The sequence below is a fragment of the Betta splendens genome, chromosome 2, assembly GCF_900634795.4.
Source record: "Betta splendens chromosome 2, fBetSpl5.4, whole genome shotgun sequence".
In the NCBI taxonomy this organism is placed as follows: Eukaryota; Metazoa; Chordata; class Actinopteri; order Anabantiformes; family Osphronemidae; genus Betta; species Betta splendens.
This window is the reverse complement of record NC_040882.2, coordinates 17,569,170-17,586,720: the sequence shown is the minus strand read 5'-3', so window position 1 is coordinate 17,586,720 and position 17,551 is coordinate 17,569,170. Positions and strand designations below refer to the sequence as shown.

Sequence of the window (17,551 nt, the reverse complement as noted above, 5' to 3'; positions counted from 1 at the left end):
GTCAGAGTTTGTGGCTTCTAGTTATATACTAAAAATCTGAAGTAATTCAGCAAGAAGATCAGAGGGACAACTGGGAGCTGAGATTTGTGCAAGATGCACAGGGCACAGGAGACGGAGACAGAAAAGAGAGACAGAGAAAGAGACTATTGATCAAGTAAAGCTATGCTGCTGTCGATACAGCCTCTCTCCAGGGACTGGAATGACACAAAATAGGGAGGCAATATTTATTAAGCTGCGGGTGTGTGCGCAGAGAGGCTATGGACTGCAGACTGATGGGCTTTTAGATCGAAACACACTTAATGCCCGTATGTAGAGTATTCGTGCATGCTTTTACTGTGGCAAGTAGCAAAGATCGGACAATTTAGGAGCATGCAAGTCATCTATTGCAAAGCCCAGCTCGACGTAAAACAGAAAATCATTGAGGGGGAGCGGAGGATGTTTCTTACTAACAGCACTATTTTATGATTCTCTACAAACACAAAATAAAACATCTATGCCCCCCAAGCAACCCCAGTTTTGCTAATAGGAGAGGGGTGTAAAAGCCAGATCTCATTTTTGAAAGGAAATTCCTTTATCTAATGTGATTTCAAATACATTCAAACCTGTTTGCAAATTAGTTTTGCTTGTGCCTCTTTTAATATGAAAATTTGTTAGAGCTTAAAATTCATTTAAACTGGATATAATGGACCTTTAGTATTTAAAACTGATTTTCAAGAGCATACACAATAATGGCTAAACTGGTAAAAGGCCAGTGCCAATGGTGAATATAAATCTGGAGATCTACTGATCTACAGTATTGCCTGGTCGTTGACATGTGACAACAGAAAATAGAACGAATAAATTTACCCATGGGGTGGTGATTTAGACAGGTGAGGTGAGATACAGTACAAGGGGGAGGAAAAAGGCCCACAGCATTTCAATTGGGTTTAAACAGCCCTCGGGCTAATTCTAGTGCTGCATGTGCTTTTCAATTCATTCCCCCCCGGGTGGAGGTAGGTGGATGGTTGACCTGCATGGAACAGGAAGGTGAAGGACAAACTCACAACCCAAGGGTGGGGGGGGGGTTGGGGGTTCAGTGAAAAGAAGATGGGACACAGTGCTGTGAATGGTTATGCTTTGTTTTCTAATGTCATATTGTTATGACACTTTCATAACTCATATTATAGTCAAGTAAAAATAAATGCAATAACTAATATGTAAAAATGGAAAATGTACTCTTGTTCCAGTAATTTTATACAGTATCACAAAAATACAACAGTTTCCTTTAATATACAATTGAAAACGCACAGTGGTGCAGTTGTGCAAAGGGAGGGGACTACTGTTGAACTACATGCAGTAGAGTGACTGTAATTACTCCCAGGTGTGACAGTCCCCCACCAAGAAATGACGCTCACCTGATCTCGCAAAAAAACAAAAATTGCCTCTTATCTCTTTTCGGAACAGTTCTGCACAGTCTGATTTTCATGGTTACTTGCATGAGCCAGAGTACAGCGCTGAGGACAAGGCTGTGTGAGCTGCATCGTGTCTCTGCACCACACGCCGATAGAAACACAACTAAATATCCCAATGCTGCAATGAATCTACCAGTGCCAGTTTCTCTTGGATTAAGTTTGGGACCTAAAGACAACGTCTCTATTCAAACACACTGTTAAAATACAACCTTTTGTTAAAAATGTAAAGCAATGTCCAATCTACAAGGTCCACAGGTAGGTCTAATCACTGGAGCTTGGGAGACTCAACAGAGTGCAGTGCATTCTGGGTGTTGTAGTATATGACTATTTTCATCCACAACACATAATACTGTTGCTTTTCTCTGTTTTCTCTGGACATAAACCATCAATGTTAAACATTTTTGCACCTTTTAGCTAATAAAATGTCAAATTTTTAGAACACAGCTTGCTTTTCAGCGGTGAAGTATCCCTTTAATGTTAAAAGGTTCTCTGGCTATTCCAGAGTGAATGGAATGAATTAGGGAAACAAAGTACCATACAATTGGACAAGCATAACACAAATTAATTATTCATCAGAGCTGCTGCTGTAGGCACATTTTCTCCCTTTTGGAAGAGTAGAGGTAAAAATGACTTTTCCAGCCTTGTTGGTTTAGCCGTGTGTGCGACATGGGCGTGGCCTTACTGTAATGTTTATACAGCATTTTGCTTCAACAAGACTTTTTCCTGCTAATTCCCTACCACCTTTGCTTTTAAAAGCTCTTCCACATGGTCTGCCAGGCCGGCCTATGGTCCTCTCCAGCGCACAAGCTGACTGGGCAACCTGAGCAACAGCCTCGCTATGAATAATACAGAGTCAACCACAGGGATGGAGACAAGGGAACGGGGAGAGATTCTGGCTCACGTCTAACCGGCCAGGCAAGAAACACAGGATAGACACATCTGTAGTCGGTGCTCTGTCAGACAGAGAGGATGCAGGAGAGGGTATTAAACAACGCACCAGATGAATCATGGAGACAGGTCGGTGTGCCAGCTGCATCTCTCTCAGCATCTCAAACACAATCAAAATTCTTCGATTGTCTGATGAATGCCAGATAACAAATTTGCTCAAATGCATTTATTATGAATCTTATGGAGACACATTTTGAGCTCCAGTTAGAGAAAAGTGAGCCGTCATCACTGGGGGTTATTAATGTGGTTTCTGGTCCCCTCAAGGACACTTGTCTACTTTGTTATATTCATATGGTCGGCCTAAATTGAGTTTTAGCTCTCCTCAGACGCACTATGGGTTAGAGTGTGTGTGTGTGTGTGTGTGTGTGTGTGTGTGTGTGTGTGTGTGTGTGTGTGTGTGTGTGTGTGTGTGTGTGTGTGTGTGTGTGTGTGTGTGTGTGTGTGTGTGTGTGTGTGAGAGAGAGAATGGGTCAATCTTTATAGACTCATTCTGTTACAAACTTAATAACTTAAACTTTTACAAACACACTGAATCTTAGCTTTCAAGTGCTCAGAGCAGCTCAATGGTCCACAAGCCATCAAACATACAAACAAAACTTTGGCAACTAAAAGCCGACAAACTAAATAACTACTTTCCTGGGAATTTCTAAACAAGCTAGGCCTGCTTATAGTTACAACAAAAGCTAGACTAACAGACAGGATGAGGACCCACAACCCACGAGGCCTACCACCAAATAAATCATTTAATAGGATAGAATGAGTATTTCACTAAGAAAAACCACTGCAAAACAGGAAACTAGTTCAAACAACAGCAACAACTACAAATAAAACATTTTTTCACTTCAAGCTGTCTTAATATTTGCTCTTTTTAGATTAAATTCTTGCTAATTGTTGCACCTATATTGTGTCTGCAGACACAAACTGGTGGTCCCCTGTGGTGGAAACATGACATACTGTAATGCCACTTATTCCGAGTGTATTCCGAGTCATCACACTCTCACTGTAGCCGGTCTAGAAGCAAGGTACAGTAATGTAAAATTTCACACCTGACTTTAACTAAAAAAACGTTTGGGGATAACTAATAACAACCAAAATGCCACGGCGTGAATCTATGCAATGAAGTGCTCCTCAGTGTGTACTAACTCTTCAGGGAAGACAGGTGAGAGAGATTCCCAATTCATCGCCTTCCACGCGTAATGTCATTTATCACTTCGCCAGCCACCTGATTTAGGCCTGTTTCAAAATGGCCACTGTGTTTCTGCTTGAGGAATTCAATCACTGGTCTGGGGACAGGGGAGAAGACGCGGAGGCAGGTTCAGCACGATCGAGTACAAGATGAAGAAAGCGTTCAGGTCAGAGTTTGTTTTCACTACTCTGTTTGTGTGTGTGTGTGTGTGTGTGGGGGGGGCAACATTAACGCCGCATTAACGCGTTCTAACTCTGTGACTGATTTAAGACAAACGCACAAGCAGCTGTTTATTTACTGTCAGAGCACAGTACGACTCATTTTCATTGATCATCTATGCCTGTGATTTATTGTTTCCCCGCTTCTTTGTGCTGAAGGGGGGGGGGGGGTGTACAAGCAGTTGGCTTTAGGCAAACTAAGTCCATTAATTATTTGCCCACAGGGAAAGAACAATGGGAGTTCATGGACATGCGGCCGCTAACGATTACATATTTCAACAAGACTCTTAATCTATTATAATCTTAACATTAATCAGTAATTTGGTTGTATTTTGACTTATCTGCCTTCATAACCAATGGATTGTAAGAGATTTGTGCACTCAGCGTTATGACTGGTGATGCCAAAGGCTTAATTATAAATTTCTAACAATGCAGAGATGGTATAATAATAGTAATAATAGAGAACACTGTCTGTGTTAAACATTTCCGACTTATCCGACCAGAAATCATCTATTCTTTCTCCAAATGTCTGATCTAATCTGACTTTGGTTACAGTGCTATGTTTAGCCTGTACATGTTATCACTTCTGCATACATTTGTAGATATAATTATCATAAAGCCAAAAAAAATGAAGATAACACTGCATTACAGTGCGAGATAAGATGAGACGGCTGTTTCTGTAGCACAAATGAAGCGAAGAATTTTTAAGAATTAAGAAATGGGAGACACTTTAATAGGGGAAGGCTCTTCATCATCATAACATCACATACACACAAAAATTACATGAGAAACTGAGCAAACAGCGCCACTACTGTAACCAATGAACCTTATTATGTAAATTCAGTCTGTACCATTTATTGAAAGCTTCTCTTGCAGTTTGTTGTACACTTGTTGCACTGATGTGTTACCGTACAATACCGTATATGCTCCTTAAGCTGTGTTGAATTTTACCCTGACTAAAGAACTGTAAGTCCTGCTTGAATACACTTGACAGACCCCAATTCATTTAACATCATACTACTGTAGCTTCAATTTCTCATGCCTTGAGTGCTTAAGCCGGTTACCGGTAACATGGGATTCCACAAAACCTACAGGGAACAGCGGTGGAGAAGCGCAGCGGATGTTGTAGGAAGAATAAGAGAAGGGCATTAAAGGAGTTTAGGAAAAAGAGAGGATACACAGTAAAAGGAAGACAAGGTGTAGAGGAGACTGTCAGGTCAACTTATTGACAGCTCAACCCCCACAGGGATAAATCCAAAGAAGCTGTGCGTGTGTTGGTTATGTGCCATGTCAACTGGAGTAAAGGTCTTCTCTAGGCTCCTGCTCTTAGAAACAATGACAATGGGTTTCTCAAATGTGTGCACTTGTGAACTATGTACATGCATGTAGTTTGTGTATATCCAATTAAATGTACAGTATATTGCCTCAAAGCATCACACATTTTAATCTTTTATTTGTGGGTCACTTCTCACAGGTGCACTTGTATCACAAGGATACTTCTTTTTCTTTTTCTAACTTTATTATTTTATTTGTTATTCTACCTTTAAGTGTCTTGCTCAAGGACACTTCTGGGGGCTTGAACCAGAGACCTGTTGCTTCCCAGGCTTGATGATCATCGTGGTCATAAAGGCTGGAGCAGGATTGTACGTAAAAGTGACACCGTCTATAGATTAGCATATGCTTCAGAATTTATCGTGAGTCAGGGGAAGTTTAAAAAAAGGCTGGAAATGGATTAGGAATGAGATGCTGGATAGCCTTTTAGAGCCTGTATGTGTCTGACATCTATGTCAAGCTGACATTGCTGCAGAGTTCAAAACGCACCACAGACACAGACACACACACACACACACACGCACACAGGATGCAAAGGACGTCAGAGTCGCGTTGATGCCAAGTTAATTGTAGGAGATGTCACAGCCCGTTTGCATCACACAATTCAATCACATCCAAAATATTGACACTAGTCAGATGTGTGATGCTGCTATTTACAAAAACCCAACAGAGAGAAAGACTAATATGAAATGTGTGAACCGAGCGCCTGTGAGAAATAATTGCTTTCTGTCTTTTTTTTAACCTTTATTTTTAATTTTTGATTTGCTTGGCTCCCTAGTCCACAGACAGAAATAAGCATCCCGCCTCTCTCTGCTTTTTTCCCTAGCATAATGGAAAGCTTTTGATAATGTTTGTAAGTGGCTGGAGTGGTCTCGAAGCAATTACTAAGCCCCATTAATTGTCCTTTAAAGCATATTGTGGTTTAAAAGCTCATCCAATCTTTAATTAAACTCACACTAGTGGAAAATCTGCACTGGTTCAACACAAATCGGGAACTTATATGTATAAAAAGACCCAAAGACACAAGCAGCTGCCTGATGTAACCGGCCAAAGCCAACAGGCAGTCGGGAAACAGGCTGGGAACAATTGGGCATTAAAAGATCGAAAGTTGGAAGTTTAAAAAAAATGTGCATATTGTTTTAATTCCTGCACTAATAATTGAATTGATTGTTACTACTTCACCTTGTTCCAACTGTAGGTCTTTTTAAATCAAAGTATTCCAGCCAGTTGACTATTACAGCAAAAGCATTACTTCCACCTAAGCCAAATGTTGAGGAAAGCTATTACTTTCACCTACCGACCTCAGCACCACAGGCAACAAAGTGTGGCCATCCACCCTCAACCAATCCCCTTCAAGCTCTTGACATGGTGACTTCTAAAGTCCAATGGGCTTAGCGCTGCCCTCTTTCGGGGGAGCCAAAATTGCCTTTGCATGCACAAACACTATTTCATTGCTCACTCAGTCTTCCTTCTCCCCACTGCTCTCCAATCCTCCTTTGGTTCCTCTGCCCAAGCTTTCGCGCGCGGCGCCTGCACACGAGAAGATAGCCGTTCTATCTGTGCATGTGTATTTATCGGCATTAAAAAGGCAGTAAGGTCATTATTCTGGATTCACGCTGCATTTCTAGCCTAATGAGGTGGCGGTTAATTGTTGGGTCCGGACGGCAGCTCTTTGGAGCTGGCTGGCAAACTGTGGAGAAAAGATGGGGGCCATAAAAAGAGGTAGGAGTGACTAACAACAATCAACAAAAAGAATGAGAAGGGAGATTAGGGGCCAAAATCTGTAGTGACACGGACCCAGCACTACTGTATGTTTGTCTGCCTCCCAGGTGGCTTCTTCTGTAAAATCTCTTGATTTCATTTATTGGACAGGGGAGGGCTGCAGCTCTGCTTACTCATTCCATGCGAGTGTGATTTCAGCTGCTGATGAGAGTCAGAGGGGGCAAAGCCCACCCCTCCTGATCCACACTGTGCTGTGCATTCAGTCCATGCTGAAGCCGGTGTGACCTTGATCACAACAAGCAGCCTGACAATCAGCGTTAAGTCTGAACCATTAGACAAACAGCTGGGCAGAGTTTGCTCTTTTACAGACAACTAGTCGTCTTTGATCATATTCCTCCGCATACGGTTTCCTTTTCTGAGTTTCAGGTGATGTACCACGCAAATGATCACCTGCGGAGTTGCTGCGGCGGATGAGGGAATGGATTTCAAATATCAGGGCTGGTAAAGAGAGATGGCAACGGGGTCTAGGCGTGATCAGTGCCTGTTGAAATCTATCAGTCATATCAAGCGTTAACAGTAGGCTCACAAAAGCAATAAGTGCAACACTTATCTTCAGAGTTGTGCCGCATGGAAAACAGAAAACAACAACAACCACGGAGCAGGTGCAATGCAGGAAAGCTCACTTTTAAAGACAACACATTAGCTTCTGTTCCAAAAATGCACGGTAGCAAAGGCTTGAACTTGATATTTTATCTCAATCATTCAAATGCTATGTTTAAGTGGGGATAAAGCTGAAGGACTGGACAGCAACATAACTCCCAAACTTAAGCAGAATGCGTAGCGGCATATTTTGCCTATGACGTCCGCCCACAAGAAACTGTCAATCACTTCTAACCATTACATTCTCCACTTGCAAGAAACGCGCATCGGTACTTTGTACTGTAAAAGTCTGTGCTTTGTCTGTGCTGGGAGAGAGAGGACGGCGATGGTAAGAAGCAAAGACAGATAGCGGATTAGGAGAAATCAGCAGCGGTGTGCACACACTGGTCCTCGGCACTCAATTAGTATGGCTGACAGCACAGAGCACCGGCAGCTGGATTCATCGTACACAAGCATTTATTGTGCTAACGCCCTGCGAAAGCATACAGTTAAACAAAAACTAGCGCGGGCGCAGGCTCGTCCTCCCAGCGTCTCCCATTCCTCCCGCTCTTGTTGTGTCTTGTGTCTCTCGCTCGCATAAACAGAAAACGAGAGCGCGGGAGAAAAACAAAGCCCTAGTACTGCACGCACTTACACAGCATCTTTGTCTGAGTTGGTTCCAGATGAATAAGGCAGAATACCAAGTGGCCCACTTATACGCTACGCAGAAACAAATAGACCAGTCAATCACTGCAGGCTGCTGCTGAATAACAACTGCTCTCCAGCGCGTGTGGGGTGGACTGTTTGGGCTTTTGTTCAATTTGCTATTCCACACATTTGTCTGCGCACATGAACATATTAGTAGAGTATGCGCAACAGCCGTCAGCTACAACTGAATGTGGTGCGTTTCCCTGCGCAGCAAAGTGAAGCGTGTGAACCCTCCGTGTACGGAGCAGGAATGCTAAACAGCAGTTTCATCTGTAGCGCCGCATGCTGCGAGCTGTGATGCACGCGCGAGCCTCCCTCTGTCTGGCTTCTCCAGAGGGCGGTGCGGTAGGCCAGTCAGAGCAAAGCCACTGAGGGGACGGGTCACTGGAAAGGTGCAAACAATAGTACTGAACAAAATGGGAGCTGCTCTGGTGGGACTGCACTCCCTAAATTAGTGCGGATACACAAACATGGCCAGCTGCTACAGCCGGAACTGCCCCAATGCTCAGCAGCATTATTACAAAGAAGCCTGACAAATGTATTCAGTCGGAGTGAGCCGTGTGCAGCTTCGCTCTATTCATAGGTGACCTGCAACAGTGGTAAGTCTGGACTGTGGTGATTACTTCCAGCATTAAATCAGCTTCCTGTCAGTCAGACCGTTAGGCTTCCTCTGCAGTGCCTCTTCTTATCTGCTGTGTCAAGTGGACAGGCTTGAATAAGTAACAGCAAGAAAACACAAAGTATATAAAATATAAGTTATTTGGGGAAAAGAGTAAGACAAAGGGTGGAAATGGAGGAAGGGCTGCATGGGAGATCTGGCAAATCGTTTCATGAGCAGAAAGTTAAGTGGTACAGTAAGGCCCTAGACAGTTCACTGTCAGGTCATTTCAGCTCAGTTCTTGTAATGGAGGCAGGATTAATATAGACACTTTGTTAACAAATGCTTTTATGCATTTATCACATCCAATTTTTTATAAATATATACATACACATCACTGCAGAAACTCCAAAAAACATTTTACTGAGCAGATCTATGTTTAATTGAACCTAAGCTATTTTATGTTGGCTGCAACTTCAAAGATCTAATTAGAATTTTTCAAGTTAGTCTCAAAACAGAAACGATGTGCGCTCATATGTGCATAAAATTAGGCCTTGGCCAATCTCTTGCTCTCCACATTAGCCCTGAACGCCCTCACTAGAAGCGTGGCTGCACAAATTGAACAGCCCCTGGTTCAAGGCAGAAGTACACTCCACAATCTGGCTAAACCTCAAATAATCTCCCACTAACCTAAAATAAGTTGATCTCCTGCAAGGCGAAAATGTATTTAGTACAAATTAAATCCAGTGGCTTTTATTTCTCAGAGTTAACTTGAATATAAACATTTTACTTCACAGGTTTCCAAAGTTATTCACAGGTTGTGGAGCTGCAGCAAAATTACGTTAAATACATTTTTTTTGGTGTACAAGTTGTCAGGATTCAACATCCATCACCTCTCAGCTGAGGGGAATAAAAGTCCGATGGGCAGATTACTTCAGTTTATCAAGAATGAAACGCCAATAGCCTGTTCTTGGTTTGCAACATTCTGTCTATTCTGTGCATTTATAAATAATAACTCCAGTGTCAATATGTTTGACTGGCTTTCCAGCCAGGGTAAAACTAATGCTCTTCTCAAATGGAGGAAATTTAGCCTACATTTCTCTACTGAACAATGTCATTAGTTTCAGTTTAAATCAGTTGCGTATGACTAACATGACTAACTCTTTAGCAGGTATGGTGCTCTGCTCTTTTTTACTCTGTCTATAATAATAAGCCATGCACAAATAGGACTCAGCAAAGTGGGAAGAATAATTATGTTAATTGTCCTGAAAGCAGGAATGAAAAACACTAGACATCAAGTTGATGTTTGAAGGCAAAATGAAGACACCTTGAACATCTGCTTTGTCCAAATTAAAGCATGAGGATGTGAAAGTAAGCGAGAATAGACCAATAAATGTACCTGCATGCCTGGATGAATGTGTGTGTGTGTGTGTGTGTGTGTGTGTGTGTGTGTGTGTGTGTGTGTGTGTGTGGATATCAGTGTTTCTATTGCATGCATACTCAGATAAGTAAAATCCGAGCTATAGGATTTCTGTGGCAACAGGAATTAACCTACACAGTTAAGTCTACAAAGGCTTAAACCGTTTTTAAGCTGTCCATTAAAGAATCGTAGAAGATAAATCAAGGACAAATGGGAGAGAAAGCAAACAGCGTCCTGTCGATAAAGCTGTGCCGTGCGTCCTGTGTCCCCACAAACAAAAACGGATTCATTTCAAATTTCAAACTGTAAAAATGCTCCCGGGTTGATTCCTACCTTGGTTTTTCCCGCAGGCTCAAGGAAAAGTCAATGAAGGTCGAAATTTTCAGAAAATTATTGAATCGTTTCTCAAGGCTGAAGGATCCGAAGTGGCTCGTACAGTACGGCAAGAAGTGGGAAAATGCAAAAGAGGAAAGAGACAATGATGGAATTCAGAACGAAGACTGAAGATCTCAGTGTCAAGAGGAAGAGGAAAGAAGATCAGATATCTTCAGTGTTCCACGTCGGTGAAGCTGGATGTGCTGAAGACCTGTTATTCTTTGAAGAACGCAATAGAAAGCTGTACAGTAGCAATGCATGCTCAGTGTTAAAGAAGCTGACACACTATACTACATGGCACACCTGAAACACTTAGTGAATCCTTACTATGCAGCTGTTTTAAATGAGTTTAATCAAGTTTAATTAGCATTTTAGCGAGAGATGTTGAAATACGTGAAATTGGAAACGTACCATAGTGAGATGTCAAATCTACATTACATTATGTGATAGTGAGACATTTGAGGGCTGGCTGATATGAGTGTGCGTGGACAGTGGAGATGTGTGATAGTATAGTATGACAACCCCCCAAACATTGCAGTTCAATGAGCAGAGAAAGGGGAACTTGACCCAGCAGCCAATCAGACCTTCTTCGTAGTGCAGCAGGATAACGAGTCAGTGACACAAATTGATAGCTGCTCTACATGTATAGAGACTTTTGTATGAGTTAGTGTGTGTTTTCAGGCTGCTGGTGAGTTCCTTCTCTCCACTCCACACACTCTCACATGCCACATCTTTTCCTCAGAGCACACATTAGCTTCCTGGTGCCATACACCTGCTTCCACCTGTTGTCTTGCAGCGCAGCAAGACGTCTAGAGCTCCCCATGGCACAGACTCCGGAGCAGGAATCAGCGCCCCCCCGCCTCACCGCTCGCTCTCCTTTCCCTGGAAAACGGCGGCTTTGCCCTGCTTAGCTCCACAGGTCTGTCCTACCCACAGAGCTCGTATTAGAGCTGGATCCAGTGGAGCACCCCGCTAATCAGCCCTCTGCTCCCCTCCCTGCTCAGTCATATTCGGTCCAGCTGACGTGCAGTAGAAGCAGCAGCACCTGCGCACGCCAGCCTAACATCAACTACACAACAGAGGAGAAACGAGAAAACTAAAAAAGGAGGCCAGGCTGAGGCAGCGTAACTCGGCACCCACCACTTAATAAACACAGCATTATGCAAACAAGTCTATTAGCCCGTCACCCGGCTTCTGCCCCTATTTAAATCAAGCCAGTAACGAGTGCTGACTGGTAATTGTACATAATCTCCATGTTGTCGCGCCGAGCTGTGCTACTGTACAAACACGCAACCGGAAAACATAGCTAAATAAATACACACATTTTTAAGATCACACCAACAACCGCTCTACTCATGCCACAAAAACCCGCACACAGCACCATCAACCCGAGCACCAAAAAACAAACATCAAGCGTTCTCGCTCTCTGCATCTCCCTTGCTGCCAGCCACCCAGCAGGGGGCAGGGATACGGGACGTACGCGTCCCAGCATGCATCAGCAGGGTCCCGGGAGCTGGGGAGCCGCTCCCATGGTGGACTCCAGCTCACAGTCCAGAGTGTCACTACGAATATCAGGAGAGCCAATATATGATGTCCTGGCCCTCGTTAAAATGACATAATGAGGCCTCGTCAACTAATGTTTTGATTGTGAGATTTAACTGCTTTGAGCTTTACATCTGAAAAACAAAGTCATTTACTGTTATGGTAATGAGAGAGAAGATCTATGAGTAAAGCCGTGAAAGCTGCTCAAGGCAAGATATTTATGCATCTTGTAAAAACTGTCTTATCAGAGAGTAATTATCTATTATTATTATTCAGGAGTAGCACATCCCATCTGAAGACTCCCACTAAAAAAAGGTACTCGACTGCTCAAACAACACCAATCAGCATCCAGGAGACACGTCTGTTCACCACTTCAGTTCAATCAGCTGTCTGCACATTAAGGGAGCACCAGGGCTGCCGCCGCTCTGCTAACATTCTAGTCATGCTAGTCCTAGTTGCTAGTCCTAGTGAATACCTCCACTCGCTCCAGCTGCACACACGCAAACCAAGGCCGGGTCAGTAAGAATGTCCCACTTACGATCATTGCAGAATGAGCCTCCGTAGGACGTCATGGTGCAGTCGCAGGTGAAGCCCTCCCACTGCTGGAGACACACCCCCTGATGGTAGCAGGACTCCTCCGTACAGGTGGTACTGGGTCCTGAGAGACAGACTGGTGTTCAATCAGGGGCGCAAGGAGCGTCTGCGTTCATTAGTTCCTCATCTTAACTATGCCAAAAGGTGCAGGTAGATCTATTATTGTACTGAGTCAGCACGAAACCCACGAAGAGCCAATGCAGAGTCAAAGGGGAATCATGTCTATGTTTCTCTGGAGCTCGCAAGCTCCTGTATAAAGACAGTGTTACTGCTGAGCTTTGCCTCCAAGTGTTGATTTAATTTTAAAAATAAACTGCTAAATATTCCGTCTGCCACGGTGTTAACACGTTCTTTACTGGTGTCAGAGCCTTAAATATAACATAAATCTCACATTTCAAATACTCGTGTTAATAAACTCAGTCACTGGAACCAAGTAGAGCAGCTGCTCATCCACCATCAGAAAGTGGATTGATTAACGCTGCTCAGAAATGTATTCAGATTAAATTTGACATTGATTCAAGGTTGAGACCTGGTGTAATCGCCAGACTTGGGGCGCATTAGCATTGGAAATCAGTGGCGCTGCAGTTTGGGATCTCCACTACTTTTGTTTGTTTGTGTGTGTTTTGGTTCCTGTTGTTACCTCCCACAGTCACGGATGGCTGAAGACATTTAAATTGTCAATTAGAAAGCCCAACGTTGTAATTTCTCAGTGGAATTCTAGCCAATTATTCACATAGATAATGAGACAGCCTGCTTTGAAAATTTCTATTTGGACTTTGCTGCCTAGACACTGCTGACCTGAGATATTTTAACACAGACGGTAAGGTATAAAAGTTAAGTTAGTACTTGATAACTTCCTTTCATGCTTTACTGTTTCCCACTTATTGACTAAGAAGCTAATAAGACATTATCCATCAGTTTCATTATGAAAAAACCTAACTAAGCTGAATATAAGGCTAGGATGCACCATCAGACACGACTCTTATAAAACATGTTGTGCATGTGGAAGTGGCTGAGATACTCATTAAAATCTCAATTAAATACAAATTTTCCCAAAGAACCATGGTTGTGTGCCAGATTAATTTGCTTCTACAAGTTGAACAGACAACTCATTGTGACATTTACAAAAAGTCCAATTAATAATGCCCCCCTCCACACACAAACCTGCAGACAGTTGATATAAAGAAATAATAAAATCAATGAACAATCAATGAGACCTTCTGCTTCACTTAAGTAATTTTTCTATTAACCTGATTGGTAACTAGTTTTTTAACTATGCTAAATGTTCCCTGAGGAGCTAATTAGGTAAACTGACATATTTATGCCCCAGTTCTGTCACTTTCTCAAGCTTCCTATTACTGTCCGACCAACAATTGTATAAACACTTCCCTTGGTTGCTCTTCTGAGAGCGCATTTCCAACATGTCTTGGGTTTGGTGGAGCATACAACTCCATCTGCTGTGTTTGCTCCAAATATTGGGGGAAAGTGTAGGATGGGGTTCGTCTAAGACAACTGTGAAAAGCCCAAAGTTAACATTTCGTTGTTAGTTTTGGGTTGTTGTCACCTGCTTTTCAATTGACAGCTGGGTGGATACTGGAACATCTGCTCACACGCTGGCAACAGAGTCGGGCAGAGAGGAGTTTGTTGTGACTCGGCTTCCACGCCACCAGGGGCAGCCTGGTTTCACCCTTTTGCTCTTGTGTCCTTGTTTCCTGTCTTGTGTTTCCTGTATTAGTTTGATTGGGTTCACCTGTCTTGTCTGGTATTTAAGGTCTCAGTTTGTGCACAGTCTTTGTTGGTGCATTACTCGTTACTCGTTACTCGTCACTTGTTACCGTGCCATCGTGTTCTGTCCAGGTTTGTGTGTTTGTTCGCTGATTACGTTTGATACTGTTGTTTGCATGTTTTGTGTTTAGGATAGTTATTTAGTTTCCTGCTCTGCAGCGATTTCGAGTTTACCTGTGAGTTTTATGTGTTAGTTTGCATGTTTTGTTTTCTGGTTTATCCTGCATACGCAGCGTCCTTAGTTTGTATTGTCCTTTCTGTATGTTTTATTATTAAACCATTTGTCGTCAGTCCTGTCTGTGGGTCGTTGCCTTTGGGTCCTCCCAGTTCTGTTTGATGGCCATTGTAGTTTGTCTCCCCGCTCAAGGAGTGTGTTTTAGAACCTTGTTCAGTCCGGTTTGACCCTCGTCCGTAACAGAGTTAGGATGCACAGGGATGGTTAATGACTACAGTAACAACCCATGTGTGTCAACATTTGGTACCTTGAGCAATGATGTACAGTATTAAGCCAAACATCTGCATATGAACAAACATTTTCCCAGAAAGACGCTGTAAATGAACTAAACTGTGTCTAAGCATTAAAATTTGTTGTCATGACAACTAGTCTGGCCCCTGCAGTGTTACAGCATCAGTTGTTTAACACAGCAGGAAATGTCGGACTTGCCTATTTTAAAGGTAAGTATGTTTTCCACTTTTACATTTTTAATTACTTGTTTCCATTCTCTTTTCATCTTGAGCTGCTCTGAGTCACACAGTGAGTATATAAACACTATTTATATACCAGAACTCTCCTGGACTCAGTTTCTTTGACTTTTCCCCCGTTTTGTTTTTATAGTGGTTGTTGTAATCCACTGAGTCAGTAAGGAGCAACGTGAACAGGCTTAATATTCTGGCCTTTGTCTAGCCTTGGATCTAGAGGGACTCAATGGGCAGCCACCTCTGACCACTCTGTATTCCCTCTCTACAAGCCTACTATGACCTTAGAACCCGGTCAGTCAGGACTCTGGCGGTGATCCATAACAAGGAAGGCAGCAAAATTTGAAAAAGTCTTTTTATTCTTTTGGGCAGAAATTCGTAGATTAGCTCTGGACTGATGTGTCTCTAGATGTTTCAAACAACACCACAAAGCCATCACACATAAACTGTAATCCAGCTGCAGTCATTTAGCTTCTCCCAGCATAAGGCTAGGGATGATATTCTGAATTTCATTAGAGTAAAATTATTTATCAAAAAGGACCACCCTTCTTACACTGGTCAATTACAACCGAGCGCCCTGGCACATCCAATCATTAACTAATATTAGCATCCATTTCAGGCGCCTGAGGGAGTCAATATGATAGCTTAATGCAGTTTTAAACTATGTTAGGAGCAAAGTAATTGAGGTGTATAACTGTAGGCAGGTAATAAGGCTGGCTGGCAGAAGTAGTGGCGCAAGGGATGGAGAAGGGGAAAAAAAGCAAAATCGCTGTTGCATCGACGTGGCCAATGCAACCCTCAGGGAAATCAAGTCTGTGCTCTCCAATGCTCCGTACGCCATTGAGACGCAGTGGCGGGGGGGTTGGGTGCTTTGTGTGGTTGTAAGGGGGAAATGCTGTAGCCGGAATCAACTCCCGCGCTCAGGATTAACCATCCGGCACAGGTGCCACGAGGTCAGCGTCGTCCTGGAGAGCTCAGGACGACAGAGGTGAGAACAAAGCGAATGCAAGATTGATGAGGCCGCAGCCAGCGAGGATGGGACGTCACTAAGATTAGGCTCTTTGACACTGGATATGTCTGGATGAGGGATCCACCTCGCTCATGCAGTTTTTATGGCGCAATACAGACAACATACAGAGGAAAGGGGCTCCGACTGTAAGGACCACCCAGAGCTGTGGGAGTTTGGACAGGGCCAGTGCAATTGCAGGCGAATAATGCACCACACACAAGTAGCTGGAAGTCACTGGAGCTGGACACTGTGGGCTTCCAGACTAGCTACTGCCCCTAAATAACAAGCAGCAATCCAAGCCTAGCTTCCTAATAGCGCTGCCAATGTGCATCACCGTCTCCTTACTGGATGCTTTGTGCTGGTGACAGCCGGGTGTATAATTAGGATACAGAGAAAATGACAAAAAAGTGACATTTAAAGGCTCAAATCACTTTTACCTCCCCAAGTTACAGCAAATTGTGGATGTCTTGTTCATTTACTCTGGATGCGCAGATAAAAGACGCTGCTGACTTTGCCCAACTCACCATCGCAGCCTCGTTCCACCTGACCCACCCTGTGGAGGGCATCCGCGATCAGGTCGGGGAGTCTCCCATTCAGGTCCACAGAGGCCAGACAGCCCTGGTACCCGTCCCGGGACGCGATCAGCTTGGGCAGATCGCTGTACATGATCTTCGTCACGCCACCGATGTACAGCTCCCCTGCAAAACGCACACAGAGGAAACGGCGACAAGCTTAATAACTGCTGATTCAATTTTTTATGTCTAATGTGAAACAGTCAAGCACGGCGGCAAATTACAGCTGTATCAATCACAGTCAGTCAGCATGTGGAGGCTGTATGAATATTTTCTTTACCCAGCTCTGTGTTACTAGTTATTAGCGGAACCTTTCCAGACTGAAGCCCAGTCTATTCAACCATGACCAGAGGTTTAGCTCAGGCAACATTTAACCAGGCAGCAGCCATGTTTACTCAGTGGCTCAAATGACAGCAGCGATGTGATTTAAGACCTCACTCAGATGCTTCAAGTCTCCTGTGACCTCATCAATCTCTCTCTAGCACATTTAGTACATATTGACAGACCTCTGCTAAAAGAAGTCAATGAATTCATTAAAGCTGCCTTTCATGATGTAGTTGCCATTTAGAATTTCTCATTACCTTTAAATGGACACCTTTTACTTACTGTAGTTTGACCTGATGAGACTGATGACCTCTAATAAAACAGTACTGATGGTGTCTTTGCTATTTGGATTTCTTAATACTGGAGCCATAATCTGTCATTGAACAGACCACCGCAACAAACCAGAATGACTGTAAATAGAAAGATTCACTC

At 43.3% G+C, this 17,551-nt stretch overlaps 1 protein-coding gene across 1 annotated transcript in view; it reads right to left on the bottom strand.

Moving 5' to 3' along the window:
* nrxn2b (neurexin 2b) overlaps positions 1–17,551 on the bottom strand; it is a 437,402-nt gene that overhangs the window by 191,390 nt on the left and 228,461 nt on the right. Inside the window, 2 exon segments of the mRNA XM_029166692.3 lie at positions 12,678–12,797; positions 16,748–16,921. Coding sequence (XP_029022525.1) covers positions 12,678–12,797; positions 16,748–16,921 — 294 coding nt within the window.